At 42.7% G+C, this 16,897-nt stretch overlaps 1 protein-coding gene across 2 annotated transcripts in view; it reads right to left on the reverse strand.

Annotated features, from left to right (window-relative positions):
* Window positions 1-8,524: 8,524 nt before the first annotated feature.
* Window positions 8,525-16,897, reverse strand: part of prlra (prolactin receptor a) — a 36,669-nt gene continuing 28,296 nt past the window's right edge. For both annotated transcript variants that reach the window (XM_065007593.1, XM_065007594.1), the window contains exons 5-9: window positions 12,157-12,323; window positions 10,582-10,723; window positions 10,283-10,379; window positions 10,091-10,160; window positions 8,525-9,993 (exon numbers count right to left, since the gene is read on the reverse strand). In XM_065007593.1, the coding sequence (XP_064863665.1) occupies window positions 8,923-9,993; window positions 10,091-10,160; window positions 10,283-10,379; window positions 10,582-10,723; window positions 12,157-12,323 (1,547 nt within the window). In that variant the 3' untranslated portion in view covers window positions 8,525-8,922. The remainder of the gene's footprint in view (window positions 9,994-10,090; window positions 10,161-10,282; window positions 10,380-10,581; window positions 10,724-12,156; window positions 12,324-16,897) is intronic.

The raw sequence follows: 16,897 nt of genomic DNA on the forward strand, positions 1-16,897 counted from the left end.
TGGATTATCTTGGCAAAGGAGAAATTCTCACTAACAGGGATGTAAACAAATTTGTGCAAGAGATTTGAGAGAAATACGCTTTTTGTGTGTATGGAACATTTCTGGGATCTTTTATTTCAGCGCATTAAACATGGGACCAATACTTTACATGTTGCATTTATATTTTGGTAAGTCAGTAAGTTTTCTCTGTCTTCTTTCCCGGAACAAAGATGTTTAGAGACCGGGGGAGAAAATACAACAACAACAACAAAAAAGGGAAAGATTTTCTGTGCAAGATTTCCAACTAACATCAATTTGACCGGTTGTAAGGAAATAGAATGCTGTGAAAACGACCAAGTTCGTCTTGGATGCATATTTTATGATGCTGATAAAGATAGCACCTCTAGAGAAGGTATCTGAGTGTTCACGTTCTCTCAACACGCTGAAAGAAATCCAATTTCTCCACGCCTGTTTTCGATTCAACATTTTTCCTACATTTGGTTTGGTGTATCATTTTTCTGCAAGAAATGCTTAATTCTGCAGGAGTTAATATTAAGGCTATGTGAGAGGTTATAGACCCACAGTCAGTATCCAGATTTCAATTTATATTTAACCCATCTGAACAGTAGCCTACAGTTCCCTTGAACTTCCCTATTTGAAGTCCCCTTTTTGTGATTGTCGAATTCGTAATGAATGTGTAATGAATGCTATTCTTTGACTACAGCTCAGCATTCAACACCATAGTACCCTCAAAGCTCATCACTAAGCTAAGGAACCTGGGGCTAAACACCTCCCTCTGCAACTGGATCCTGGACTTACTGACGGGCCGCCCCCAGGTGGTGAGGGTAGGTAGCAACACATCTGCCACGCTGACCCTCAACACTGGAGCTCCCCAGGGGTGCGTGCTCAGTCCCCTCCTGTACTCCCTGTTCAGCCACGACTGCATGGCCAGGCACGACTCCAACACCATCATTAAGTTTGCAGACGACACAACAGTGGTAGGCCTGATCACCGACAATGACGAGACAGCCTATAGGAGGAGGTCAGAGACCTGGCCGGGTGGTGCCAGAATAACAACCTATCCCTGAATGGAACCAAGACTAAGGAGATGATTGTGGACTACAGGAAAAAGAGCACCGAGCACGTCCCCATGCTCATCGACAGGGCTGTAGTGGAGCAGGTTGAGAGCTTCAAATTCCTTGGTGTCCACATAAACAACAAACTAGAAGGGTCCAAACACACCAAGACAGTCGTAAAGAGGGCACGACAAAGCCTATTCCCCCTCAGGAAACTAAAAAGATTTGGCATGGATCCTCAGATCCTCAAAATATTCTACATCTGTAACATCGAGAGCATCCTGACCGGTTGCATCACAGCCTCCGACCGCAAGGCACTTCAGAGGGTAGTGCGTACGGCCCAGTACATCATTGGGGCAAAGCTGCCTGCCATCCAGGACCTCTAATCCAGGCGGTGTCAGAGGAAGGCCCTGAAAATTGTCAAAGACCCCAGCCACCCCAGTCATAGACTGTTCTCTCTACTACCGCATGGCAAGCGGTACCAGAGTGCCAAGTCTGGGACAAAAGGGCTTCTCAACAGTTTTTACCCCCAAGCCATTAGACTCCTGAACAGGTAACCAAATGGATTGTGTTCCCCCCCCAACCCCTCTTTTTGCTGCTGCTACTCTCTGTTTATCTTATATGCATAGTCACTATAACTATACATTCATGTACATACTACCTCAATTGGGCTGACCAACCAGTGCTCCCGCACATTGGCTAACCAACCAGGCTATCTGCATTGAGTCCCACCACCCGCCAACCCCTCTTTTTACACTACTGCTACTCTCTGTTCATCATATATGCATAGTCACTTTAACCATATCTACATGTACATACTACCTCAATAAGCATGAACTGTAACTACTACCTCAATAAGCATGGTAACTGTCTGTATATAGCCTTGCTACTCTTATTTTCAAAACTGTCTTTTTACTCTTGTTTAATTTTTTATACTTACCTACACACACACATACACAATAAGCATTTTTTGTACACTACTGGTTAACTGTCTGTATAGCTACATGTACATTTCAATAAGCATGAGTAACTGGTCTGCACCTGTTGTAACTGGTGTCTGTATATTTTTTAGCTACATGCACGTGACAAATAAACTTTGATTTGATTTGACTATCATGGTCTGCTTGAAGCATGTAGGTATTACAGACTCGATCAGGGAGAAGTTGAAAATGAGTGAAGACACTTGCCAGTTGGTCCGCGCATGCTATTTAGTACACGTCCTGGTAATCCGTCTGGCCCAGCGGCTTTGTGAATGTTGACCTGTTTAAAGGCATTGCTCACATCGGCTACCGAGAGCATTATCACATAGTCATCCAGAAAAGCTGGTGCTCTCGTGCATGCTTCAGTGTTGCTTGTCTCGAAACGAGCATAAAAGGCATTTAGCTCATCTGGAAGGCTCTTGTCACTGGGAAGCTCGCGTCTGGGTTTCCATTTGTAGTCCGTAATAGTTTTCAAGCCCTGCCACACCTGACAAGCGTTAGAGTCGGTGTAGTAGGGTTCAATCTTAATCCTGTATTGACACTTTTCCTGTTTGATGTTTCATCTGAGGGCATAGCGAGACTTCTTATAAGCGTTAGTGTCCGGCTCCTTGAAAGAGTCAGCTCTAGCCTCTAGCTCGATGCGGATGTTGCCTGAAATCCATGGCTTCTAGTTGGGATATGTACATACGGTCACTGTGGGGATGAAGTTGTCGATGCACTTATTGATGACTGAGGTGGTGTATTCCTCAATGCCATTGGATGAATCCTGAACATATTCCAGTCTGTGCTAGCAAAACAGTCCTGTAGCGTAGCATCCGCGTCATCTGACCACTTCCGTATTGAGCGAGTCACTGGTACTTCCTGCTTTAGTTTGTGCTTGTAAGCAGGAATCAGGAGGATAGAATTATGGTCTGATTTGCCAATTGGAGCGCGGGGGAGAGCTTTGTATGCATCTCTGTGTGTGGAGTAAAGGTGGTCTAGAGTTTTTTTCCCTCTGGTTGCACACGTGACATGCTGGTAAAAATGAGGTAAAACTGATTTAAGTTTGCCTGCATTAATGTCCCTGGCCACTAGGAGCGCCACTTCTGGATGAGCATTTTGTTGTTTGTTTATGGCCTTATACAGCTCATTGAGTGCAGTCTTAGTGCCAGTACCGGTCTGTGGTGGTAAATAGATGGCTATGAATTATATAGATGAGAACTCTCTTGGTAGATAGTGTGGTCTACAGCATATCATAAGGTACTCTACCTCAAGCGAGTAATACCTCAAGACGTCTTTACTTATTAGACATCGTGCACCAGCTGTTATTGACAAAAAGACACACCCCCACCCCCCGTCTTACCAGATGTAGCTTCTTCTCTATTCTGCCAGTGCATGGAAAATCCCGCTCTATATTATCCGTGTTGTCGTTCATCCACGACTTGGTGAAACATAAGATTGTACAGTTTTTAATGTCCCGTTGGTAGGATAATCTTAATTGTAGGTCATCAATTTTATTTTCCAATGATTGCACGTTAGCCAGTAGAACGGATGGCAGTGGGAGTTTACTCGCTCGCCTACAGATTTTCAGCCAAATAATGGGGATTTGGGCCTGTTCCCGGGAAAGCAGTATATCCTTCTCGCCAGAATCGTTAAAGGAAAAAGCTTCTTCCAGTTTGCGGTGAGTAATCGCTGTTTTGATGTCCAGAAGTCATTATGTACAAAATAAGTAAAAAAATAAGTTACGAACAAAATAAAAAACGAACAAAATAGCACAGTTGGTTAGGAGCATGTAAAACGTCAGCTATCCTCTTCGGCGCCATCTTAACATATTAGTGTGTAGCCCAAATGGTTCAGACGCTACAGACAGTAGTTGGAAGATCGGATGTACCGACAGCAGACAAGTCCTGTGACACATGTGGGGGTCGTAGAGCAATACGGAAAATACCATTATGTTCATGAGAGTCTCATCTTTCCATAGAGGGGTTTGTAGGACAAACCGTTTGGACGCTACAGGCGTTTTTTCGTGAGAAGACCGATTTTCAGGATGTCTCATGGTCTGACAAATACCACTCTAGCTCTCTCCTTTCATTGCAGATGAGGAAGGATGCAGTGGATTGAGATGCAGCCCATGCAAAATAACTGTTGTCTGTTATCTTAAATCTATCTTAAATTGATGGATTATGAGGGGGACTTTATTATTTTGATAATTCGATTTGCCCGGGACGCAGACATCAACTCTTTAATATAACCTCCCTGTCTATAAAGCCACCAAGCATTGAAGGAAGGCAGTCAGCTAGCTAACTAACGTTACTTGTTATTATTATTATTTATAACTAACCTGGCAAAAGCTAGTTAGCTGGAGCAATGGTCAGGTAATGTCAGAGTCACACAGCTTTTATTTTGAAAACAGTTAGCATACGTATCCTCTTGCAAGCCCCACCTCTCTGTTCATTCATTTTACCTTGTGGACAACATAAGAAAAATGTATTAATGCAGTCGAAATGATTATCCGCCTTAATTGTTTAAGTTTGGATATTCATTGAACAACACGGATCAACAATGTGCAGAAAGTGTGTTAAAATATACACTGCTCAAAAAAATAAAGGGAACACTAAAATAACACATCCTAGATCTGAATGAATGAAATATTCTTATTCAATACTTTTTCTTTACATAGTTGAATGTGCTGACAACAAAATCACACAAAAATTATCAATGGAAATCAAATTTAGCAACCCATGGGGGTCTGGATTTGGAGTCACACTCAAAATTAAAGTGGAAAACCACACTACAGGCTGATCCAATTTTGATGTAATGTCCTTAAAACAAGTCAAAATGAGGCTCAGTAGTGTGTGTGGCCTCCATGTGCCTGTATGACCTCCCTACAATGCTTGGGCATGCTCCTGATCAGGTGGCAGATGGTCTCCTGAAGGATATCCTCCCAGACCTGGACTAAAGAATGGAGCGAGACATGATGTCCAAGATGTGCTCAATTGGATTCAGGTCTGGGGAACGGGCGGGCCAGTCCATAGCATCAATGCCTTCCTCTTGCAGGAACTGCTGACACACTCCAGCCACATGAGGTCTAGCATTGTCTTGCATAAGGAGGAACCCAGGGCCAACCGCACCAGCATATGGTCTCACAAGGGGTCTGAGGATCTCATCTCGGTACCTAATGGCAGTCAGGCTACTTCTGGCGAGCACATGGAGGGCTGTGCGGCCTCCCCCAAAGAAATGCCACCCCACACCATGACTGACCCACCGCCAAACCGGTCATGCTGGAGGATTGCAGGCAGCAGAACGTTCTCCACGGCGTCTCCAGACTGTCACATCTGTCACATGTGCTCAGTGTGTACCTGCTTTCATCTGTGAAGAGCACAGGGCGCCAGTGGCGAATTTGCCAATCTTGGTGTTCTCTGGCAAATGAAAAACGTCCTGCACGGTGTTGGGCTGTAAGCACAACCCTCACCTGTGGACGTCGGGCCCTCATACCACCCTCATGGAGTCTGTTTCTGACCGTTTGAGCAGACACATGCACATTTGTGGCCTGCTGGAGGTCATTTTGCAGGGCTCTGGCAGTGCTCCTCCTGCTCTTCCTTGCACAAAGGCGGAGGTAGCGGTCCTGCTGCTAGGTTGTTGCCCTCCTACGGCCTCCTCCACATCTCCTGATGTACTGGCCTGTCTCCTGGTAGCGCCTCCATGCTCTGGACACTACGCTGACAGACACAGCAAACCTTCTTGCCACAGCTCGCATTGATGTGTCATCCTGGATGAGCTGCACTACCTGAGTCACTTGTGTGGGTTGTAGACTCCGTCTCATGCTACCACTAGAGTGAAAGCACCGCCAGCATTCAAAAGTGACCAAAACATCAGCCAGGAAGCATAGGAACTGAGAAGTGGTCTGTGGTCCCCACCTGCAGAACCACTCCTTTATTGGGGGTGTCTTGCTAATTTCCTATAATTTCCACCTGTTGTCTATTCCATTTGCACAACAGCATGTGAAATTTATTGTCAATCAGTGTTGCTTCCTAAGTGGACAGTTTGATCTCACAGAAGTGTGACTGACTTGGAGTTACATTCTGTTGTTTAAGTGTTCCCTTTATTTTTTTGAGCAGTGTATATATAAGCTTCCGCAGGGATTCGACCCAATTTCCTGTCCCCTCCCTGTCTACTCTACCTGCTGAGCTACCGTTCAGGTGATGTCCCATGAAAAAAATCCTAGCTAAATTGTAAATACGGTGTCAAGGAGAGTTCCGTGTTTGAACACAATTTGGAATCGAAGAAATGGAACCACGGCGAAATCAGTGGGATCTCGCATTTTGCAACACACGGGTTGAAAAAGCATGTGATCAAACAAAGCTTCAGACTTCATTGATCATGTGATATCGTTACTTTGAAACGAGCATCGGTACATTGTGTCGGATCGATGCTTTAAAACTGCACCGCCACTCCGGTGTCAATTGTCCCATCATTAGTTTAATCGTTGTTACAGAGTGCTAAAAAAGTATTGATGTTGATAGCTAACATGTCTTGTCTTAAGTCGCAGTCCAGCTAGCCGTCGAATGTCAGCGCGGCATTATGGGAGATTTGAGCTCTTTAACCAGTTAAGCATTAAGGGACGCTATTAACATTTTTGGATGAAAAACGTTCCCGTTTTAAACAAGATATTTTGTCACGACAAGATGCTCGACTATGCATATCATTGACAGCTTTGGAAAGAAAACACTCTGACGTTTCCAAAACTGCAAAGATATTGTCTGTGAGTGCCACAGAACTGATGTTACAGGCGAAACCCAGATAAAAATCCAACCAGGAAGAGCCTGAATGCGATTTCACATTGTAGCTTGTTTGTAGTAGTGTTTTGGTACCGGAGTTGTATTTTAATACTGTCCACACTGAAAAGCACCTAGCAATATATTAGAGATATATTAGAGATGTAAGACAGGATATGTGTTTTCCTTCATGCTCCTCTATAGAACATGTCAGATGGTGCATTGAAGACTAATGTGTGTCTGTCTTTTTATAAAGTCATTGCAGTTATGGTTCTATTGTCTAATAATGACTTCCGAGGCTAATTTAGAAGTCAATTCATGGGAATAATCTAGAAGAAGTAATACATAATACTTGATTTGTCTATATTACATCTTTAATGAGCAGCATTTTAATTCACAGAACAAATCATCAATATACTTGATTGAACAAATAATCAATATAGTAATGAATCTGTATGTACCTACACCAAAATAAACTCTGTATGGAAAAATATCCCTGTATTTCTTTTTGTTGTGCTTTTCTCTTTGTACTTTTTTATTTTCTTTAATACAAAATTGTACTTACAGATAATAGAAAAACGTTTTCTAAACCAAAAAACTGAATCATCCGCTGGTACAGTATCTCTCTGAGACTAGACACATTTATCAAAGTCCGAATAATACATTTAGATTCATTTAGAGGTTTCCCCAGTCGTGGTTCTACAAGAATCATTTCACATTACACCCGCATATTATCTGTCCACAGAAAGGTATCCTTTGCAAGTCGGTTGAGGAAATAGTCTGCAGTAGTATCTTTTGGAAATCAGTAGAGTTTAAATTTTCATTACATATAGAGACAACAGAGCTGAAATAAGAAATCATTAGCATACAATTTAATTTTTCACCATTATGATCAAATACATTCATTATCATGAATAATCATGTATAATAAAAAAATAAATATATAGCTATTCGGTCTGTGGATTCTGAAGCATAAAACTGTTTTCCATCGGTTCTTGCATGAAGTACACATATATAGGTGGTTCTTTAACAGTTTGTGAGTGAGCTAAAGGGTTTTGGTTCCGCCTCTGACAGAAACTCTCCTCACTATCTCAAAGTGTTTGTAAGTTTTTGGGAGGTTAGCTTAGCCTTCGAGAGAACCGTTTTTGATTCTCCACAGAACTATCCATCCAGGCATCCTCAATGTACAAAACTCCTGTGCTGAGCTGGAGACTGACAGAAGGGAGAGTCACAATAGGAAACTGTCTAACTGTGTGACGTCACAACCCAGCTCGTGACTACAGGAGGAGCAGGGAGTTTAGCACACAGACTGTCTAACTGTGTGACGTCACAACCCAGCTCATGACTACAGGAGGAGCAGGGAGTTTAGCACACAGACTGTCTAACTGTGTGATGTCACAAACCAGCTCGTGACTACAGGAGGAGCAGGGAGTTTAGCACACAGACTGTCTAACTGTGTGAGACCAGCTGTGACTACAGGAGGAGCAGGGAGTTTAGCACACAGACTGTCTAACTGTGTGAACACAAACCAGCTCGTGACTACAGGAGGAGCAGGGAGTTTAGCACACAGACTGTCTAACTGTGTGACGTCACACAAACCAGCTCGTGACTACAGGAGGAGCAGGGAGTTTAGCACACTGAACTGTGTGACGTCACTGTGACTACAGGAGGAGCAGGGAGTTTAGCACACAGACTGTCTAACTGTGTGACGTCACAAAACCAGCTCGTGACTGGAGGAGCAGGGAGTTTAGCACACAGACTGTCTAACTGTGTGACGTCACAACCCAGCTCGTGACTACAGGAGGAGCAGGGAGTTTAGCACACAGACTGTCTAACTGTGTGACGTCACAACCCAGCTCGTGACTACAGGAGGAGCAGGGAGTTTAGCACACAGACTGTCTAACTGTGTGACGTCACAAACCAGCTCGTGACTACAGGAGGAGCAGGGAGTTTAGCACACAGACTGTCTAACTGTGTGACGTCACAACCCAGCTCATGACTACAGGAGGAGCAGGGAGTTTAGCACACAGACTGTCTAACTGTGTGACGTCACAACCCAGCTCGTGACTACAGGAGGAGCAGGGAGTTTAGCACACAGACTGTCTTTCAGACCCTCATGCAGGGTAGATTAGTCTAGAAGGTGGGCATCGTGGGGGCAGTGTCCACATAGCCGCTGGTGGTCAGGCACGTGCTCTCCTGGAGCTGGGTAGCTACAGGTCCATCTTTGGTCGTCTTGCCCTGCTGCTGTGTGGGATATCTCTCAGCCTCAGCCCCCTCCTTCTCCCGGTAGTCACAGTACTGCCCAGCCTCAGCCATCTCCCTCTGCCTCTGCAGCAAGAGCACGTTGTCATTGTTCACCCCGTTGACTTTACTGTAGTCCACCCCGGCCCTGCCGAACTGCACCTGGAAGGGGTCCCGGCCGTGGCTGGAGAGGGGCTTCAGGACCAGCTGGTTCTCCTGGTTCACTTTCTGGACCTCTACGTACTCCATGGACCGGGAGGGGGGCAGCCCAAGCCCCGTGGCTTCTTTCTGGCGCTCCAGATTGCGGATATTGAAGTTGCTGTGGGCCTGGGGGTGGTGCTGGGCCTCCCAGTGGTATGCAACTCCAGTGGATGGGGATCTGCTCCGACGGTACTCGCTGTACTCTCCCAGGCTGTCTCTGTACTCTGGGTGGTGGTGGTGGGGAAAGGAGGTGGATGTGGCGAAGAGATGATCTGGGACGCTGTATGTTATCTCACTTGTGCTGTGCTGCTTGGGCATCTCAAGTGTACCATAGTGGTGGTTGTCGGAGGATCCATGGATCGACGGGGAGAAGACTAATGGCCAGGTCTTAACCCTCCCATCTGATGAATCTGGGGTGTCCACCACCTGGCTGTCTCCCCTCTCCAGCCTCTCCCAAGACCCCGCCTGGCCTTGCAGTAGCTCGGGTTCCTCGTAGCTCGACTCGTCCTTGGACTCCACACCTCCACACTTCTCCATCAGCAAGGTGTGGCTGTCACAGCTGCCCCGGCCCGAGTCGTTGTCCGACTGGCTCTTGGACTTGAGGCAGCCAACATCTTGGAGGTCTTTTCCCTCCGGCATCAGTTCCTGTTTCTCGTTGACGTACACTTCCAGGTATTCCACCAGCAGATCCTCGTAGTCAGTAGACCTCGGAGGGAAACTTTGGACTACCAGGGAGTTGAATACCTCTTCTGGCTTGCCCTTCTGTAGACAGAGCAAAGAGGTTTAGTGGAAAGGATAATTAGACGGTGGAATCACTTAACCCTGAGAGACGTTGAATGAACTAATAAAATCACTTTACCTTGAGAAGCTGTTGATCAAATCCTTTTATTTTAGGTCCAGGAACGGGAGGTAGTAGACAGTGCTTCACACTAGAGGGGGAGAGAGAGTGACTAAGTGAGTGAGCTGTTCATGAACGGAGAGTACTGTTGCTATGCAAGCAGCTTCTTCATTGATTGATCTCATGACCGTGACTTCAGAAGGTTCTTTGTACCTGCTTCTGTTCAAGGTGATAATCCATGTGAGAATCAAGAAGATGAAGGCAGAGAAGACGGCTATCAGGATCCACATGGATCGTTCCCGGGGGATGTCTGTCAACACAACAAGAAAATAACATTAGAATACAACTTCTTTTGAAAGAGAAATGTTTCTTCTTCTTTTTTTTACAACCTGACAGACATCACATACACTCCTCCAAGAGGCTGGAAGCAGCACAGCAGATTAGTGACTGCGGTGCTGTCTAGACATTATATAAAACTATGACAAGTATAGAGGCGTGGTTGGCAGACTTACAGTCTGGAACTATGACATAGCTGGCGGTGCTCCACTCGCTCCAGAAGCCGTGGTCTGGCTTACAACGGACCTGCGCCATGTAGACACCACCAGAGTGCAGGCTGAAGATGTTGAACATTTTCTGCTGGCCTGCGCGGTGCTCCTGTTAGGGAAAAGACACACAAGATAATATTACAGATTGTGAATAACCACAAGGGTATTGATGTGACGCTTTCATGAGTACTTTAATAAACCTACACTTTTATCCAAAGCAGTGCAATGCATACATTTCTAGTGTGTGTATGTTACCCCTGTGGGAATTAAACCCTCCACCTTTGCCACACAGGACATGGGGATTGATTTTACTTCCTGCATTAACTTTCTAAGAAACAGACCTGACCCTTTTCTGAGTAATGATATAAGGGTTACATAGTTAATGTTAACTTTGATCGTCTGGCTTTAAAAGGTTTCCAGGAACTTTCCCTGAACGATCCGTGATGGCTTTGTGTTTTGGTCTAACTGGTTGATTATTCATATAGCTCAGCAATAATGACCAATCTTTAACTAGGGAAGTATATTTAATCATTATTTAACAGGTCCCTTGATAAAGACATTGGCCAGTCTAGCATTGTAGCTGTAGGGCAGATGACTGGTTTGTGCATAGAAAGGCTAACTGCTACCTCAGTGTAGATCAGGGGCTTCCAACCTTTTTCTCCCCCCACTTTTACAACAAAAATGTCCCAAAATGTCCATACATAGTTTAACAACATCTATCAGGTAGGCTATTTACTGATAATAATAATACAAATAATAATAACAACAATAATAATCATGAATATGGAAAACAAATGAAGTCAGTGTTGCGTCTTCCTCTGGCATTTTACTGCTTGTTTCTAGCCCAAAGCATCATGGGATGTATGCGTCATTTTAGATCGGTATAAACAATCGCAAATTGTAAAAATAAACAAAGTTAGGAAAGCCTGGTAAATACACCTGGCGACCTGGTCAGCGTGCACTGTGCCCAGCCCGCCACAGGAGTCGCTAGTGCGCGATGAGACAAGGATATCCCTGCCGGCCAAACCCTCCCTAACCCGGACGACGCTGGGCCAATTGTGCTTCGCCTCATGGACTTCCAGGTCGCGGCCGGCTGCGACTGAGCCTGGACTCGAACCCAGAACCTCTGGTGGTACAGCTAGCACTACCTTAGACCACAGCGCCACCCAGGAGACCCTGGTGTAGATAATACTTGATGTAGCTTAGAAAACGGTGATCCTCGAGACCCGCAGTATACTCCAGCTCTATATCCCGGCTGAGCTTCATGCCTTCATCACACTAGCCTCAACAACTTGATTAGCGAGACAAGTGTTCACTGCTGAGCACAAACTGGTACAGCAGTTCTTTAAGAGCAGGATTGAGGATCCCTGGCTTAGAGGTTACCAACTGTCCGCTCCCAATAAATCATTTCTAACCACATCACTTCCTCTTCTTCAGTGTAGCTGCAAAGGCATCACTTCATGATTGTGGTTGCTATTGTGAACGTTTTGAATGTTCTAGCTTGTGGTTTCTGTGGCAAAAATGCTATTTGTGTTTAAGTACCTCCCACTCCTCCGCCTCCTCCAGTTTGACCCTGAGCTCATAGATGAGGGTGATCCAGCCGGAACGTGTGTCGGCCTTACGGGGCGGTTCCCATGACACCCTGAGGAAGGGACCATCTTTGTCCTCCAACACCCCTACCGTCACGTTCTCTGGTGTGTGTGGCTGGACTGAAAAGGGGGGACAGACAGATGCTAATGTCAATGACCACAGAAGAGCAGACACAAGGGCCATATTTTGGGAGTATTTGTCTGCTCAGTGATAACCTGAAGAATAAACATTCAGGCATGCCATACTTTTTATGACCTTTTTTACTACAGTCCAATTTTTTTTTACCAGTCCAATTTTTTAAACCATTTTTTTCTCTATTCTCAAGCTATTTTGGAACTCTCTCTGTATATCCTCTATACTCTCTCTGTATATCCTCTATACTCTCTCTGTATATCCTCTATACTCTCTCTGTATATCCTCTATACTCTCTCTGTATATCCTCTATACTCTCTCTGTATATCCTCTATACTCTCTCTGTATATCCTCTATACTCTCTGTATATCCTCTATACTCTCTCTGTATATCCTCTATACTCTCTCTGTATATCCTCTATACTCTCTGTATATCCTCTATACTCTCTGTATATCCTCTATACTCTCTCTGTATATCCTCTATACTCTCTGTATATCCTCTATACTCTCTGTATATCCTCTATACTCTCTCTGTATATCCTCTATACTCTCTCTGTATATCCTCTATACTCTCTGTATATCCTCTATACTCTCTGTATATCCTCTATACTCTCTCTGTATATCCTCTATACTCTCTCTGTATATCCTCTATACTCTCTGTATATCCTCTATACTCTCTGTATATCCTCTATACTCTCTCTGTATATCCTCTATACTCTCTCTGTATATCCTCTATATCTCTCTGTATATCTCTATACTCTCTCTATATATCCTCTATACTCTCTGTATATCCTCTATACTCTCTCTGTATATCCTCTATACTCTCTCTCCTCTATACTCTCTCTGTATATCCTCTATACTCTCTGTATATCCTCTATACTCTCTCTGTATATCCTCTATACTCTCTGTATATTCTGTATACTCTCTCTGTATATCCTCTATACTCTCTGTATATCCTCTATACTCTCTCTGTATATCCTCTATACTCTCTCTGTATATCCTCTATACTCTCTCTGTATATCCTCTATACTCTCTGTATATCCTCTATACTCTCTCTGTATATCCTCTATACTCTCTCTGTATATCCTCTATACTCTCTGTATATCCTCTATACTCTCTCTGTATATCCTCTATACTCTCTCTGTATATCCTCTATACTCTCTCTGTATATCCTCTATACTCTCTGTATATCCTCTATACTCTCTGTATATCCTCTCTCTGTATACTCTCTCTCTGTATATCCTCTATACTCTCTCTGTATATCCTCTATACTCTCTCTGTATATCCTCTATACTCTCTGTATATCCTCTATACTCTCTGTATATCCTCTATACTCTCTCTGTATATCCTCTATACTCTCTGTATATATACTCTCTGTATATCCTCTATACTCTCTGTATATCCTCTATACTCTCTCTGTATATCCTCTATACTCTCTCTGTATATCCTCTATACTCTCTCTGTATATCCTCTATACTCTCTCTGTATATCCTCTATACTCTCTCTGTATATCCTCTATACTCTCTCTGTATATCCTCTATACTCTCTGTATATCCTCTATACTCTCTCTGTATATCCTCTATACTCTCTCTGTATATCCTCTATACTCTCTCTGTATATCCTCTATACTCTCTGTATATCCTCTATACTCTCTCTGTATATCCTCTATACTCTCTCTGTATATCCTCTATACTCTCTCTGTATATCCTCTATACTCTCTCTGTATATCCTCTATACTCTCTGTATATCCTCTATACTCTCTCTGTATATCCTCTATACTCTCTGTATATCCTCTATACTCTCTCTGTATATCCTCTATACTCTCTGTATATCCTCTATACTCTCTCTGTATATCCTCTATACTCTCTGTATATCCTCTATACTCTCTGTATATCCTCTATACTCTCTCTGTATATCCTCTATACTCTCTGTATATCCTCTATACTCTCTCTATATCCTCTATACTCTCTGTATATCTCCTCTATACTCTATACTCTCTCCTCTATACTCTCTCTGTATATCTCTATACTCTGTATATCCTCTATACTCTCTGTATATCCTCTATACTCTCTCTGTATATCCTCTATACTCTCTCTGTATATCCTCTATACTCTCTCTGTATATCCTCTATACTCTCTGTATATCTCTATACTCTCTCTGTATATACTCTCTGTATATCCTCTATACTCTCTGTATATCCTCTATACTCTCTCTGTATATCCTCTATACTCTCTGTATATCCTCTATACTCTCTGTATATCTCTATACTCTCTCTCTGTATATCCTCTATACTCTCTCTGTATATCCTCTATACTCTCTCTGTATATCCTCTATACTCTCTCTGTATATCCTCTATACTCTCTGTATACTCTCTCTGTCTCTCTGTATATCCTCTATACTCTCTCTGTATATCCTCTATACTCTCTCTCTGTATATCCTCTATACTCTCTCTGTATATCCTCTATACCTCTGTATACTCTCTCTGTATATCCTCTATACTCTCTCTGTATATCCTCTATATCTACTCTCTGTATATCCTCTATACTCTCTGTATATCCTCTATACTCTCTGTATATCCTCTATACTCTCTCTGTATATCCTCTATACTCTCTCTGTATATCCTCTATACTCTCTGTATATCCTCTATACTCTCTCTGTATATCCTCTATACTCTCTCTGTATATCCTCTATACTCTCTCTGTATATCCTCTATACTCTCTGTATATCCTCTATATCCTCTATACTCTCTCTGTATATCCTCTATACTCTCTCTGTATATCCTCTATACTCTCTGTATATCCTCTATACTCTCTGTATATCCTCTATACTCTCTCTGTATATCCTCTATACTCTCTCTGTATATCCTCTATACTCTCTCTGTATATCCTCTATACTCTCTCTGTATATCCTCTATACTCTCTGTATACTATACTCTCTCTGTATATCCTCTATACTCTCTCTGTATATCCTCTATACTCTCTCTGTATATCCTCTATACTCTCTGTATACTCTCTCTCTGTATATCCTCTATACTCTCTGTATATCCTCTATACTCTCTCTGTATATCCTCTATACTCTCTGTATATTCTCTATACTCTCTCTGTATATCCTCTATACTCTCTGTATATCCTCTATACTCTCTCTGTATATCTCTCTCTCTCTGTATATCCTCTATACTCTCTCTGTATATCCTCTATACTCTCTCTGTATATCCTCTATACTCTCTCTGTATATCTCTATACTCTGTATATATATCCTCTATATCTCTCTGTATATCTGTATACTCTCTCTGTATATCCTCTATACTCTCTCTGTATATCCTCTATACTCTCTCTGTATATCCTCTATACTCTCTCTGTATATCCTCTATACTCTCTGTATATCCTCTATACTCTCTCTGTATATCCTCTATACTCTCTCTGTATATCCTCTATACTCTCTCTGTATATCCTCTATACTCTCTGTATATCTCTATATCTCTCTGTATATCCTCTATACTCTCTGTATATCCTCTATACTCTCTCTGTATATCCTCTATACTCTCTGTATATCCTCTATACTCTCTGTATATCCTCTATACTCTCTCTGTATATCCTCTATACTCTCTCTGTATATCCTCTATACTCTCTGTATATCCTCTATACTCTCTGTATATCCTCTATACTCTCTGTATATCCTCTATACTCTCTGTATATCCTCTATACTCTCTGTATATCCTCTATACTCTCTGTATATCCTCTATACTCTCTGTATATCCTCTATACTCTCTCTGTATATCCTCTATACTCTCTCTGTATATCCTCTATACTCTCTGTATATCCTCTATACTCTCTGTATATCCTCTATACTCTCTCTGTATATCCTCTATACTCTCTCTGTATATCCTCTATACTCTCTCTGTATATCCTCTATACTCTCTCTGTATATCCTCTATACTCTCTGTATATCTACTCTCTGTATATCCTCTATACTCTCTGTATATCCTCTATACTCTCTCTGTATATCTCTCTCTCTGTATATCCTCTATACTCTCTGTATATCCTCTATACTCTCTCTGTATATCCTCTATACTCTCTCTGTATATCCTCTACTCTCTCTGTATATCCTCTGCATACTCTCTCTGTATATCCTCTATACTCTCTGTATATCCTCTATACTCTCTCTGTATATCCTCTATACTCTCTCTGTATATCCTCTATACTCTCTCTGTATATCCTCTATACTCTCTGTATATCCTCTATACTCTCTCTGTATATCCTCTATACTCTCTGTATATCCTCTATACTCTCTGTATATCCTCTATACTCTCTGTATATCCTCTATACTCTCTGTATATCCTCTATACTCTCTGTATATCCTCTATACTCTCTCTGTATATCCTCTATACTCTCTCTGTATATCCTCTATACTCTCTGTATATCCTCTATACTCTCTCTGTATATCCTCTATACTCTCTCTGTATATCCTATCTATACTCTCTCTGTATATTCTCTCTGTATACTCTCTCTGTATATCCTCTATACTCTCTCTGTATATCCTCTATACTCTCTCTGTATATCCTC

This window comes from Oncorhynchus nerka, linkage group LG22, assembly GCF_034236695.1.
Source record: "Oncorhynchus nerka isolate Pitt River linkage group LG22, Oner_Uvic_2.0, whole genome shotgun sequence".
Classification (NCBI taxonomy): Eukaryota; Metazoa; Chordata; class Actinopteri; order Salmoniformes; family Salmonidae; genus Oncorhynchus; species Oncorhynchus nerka.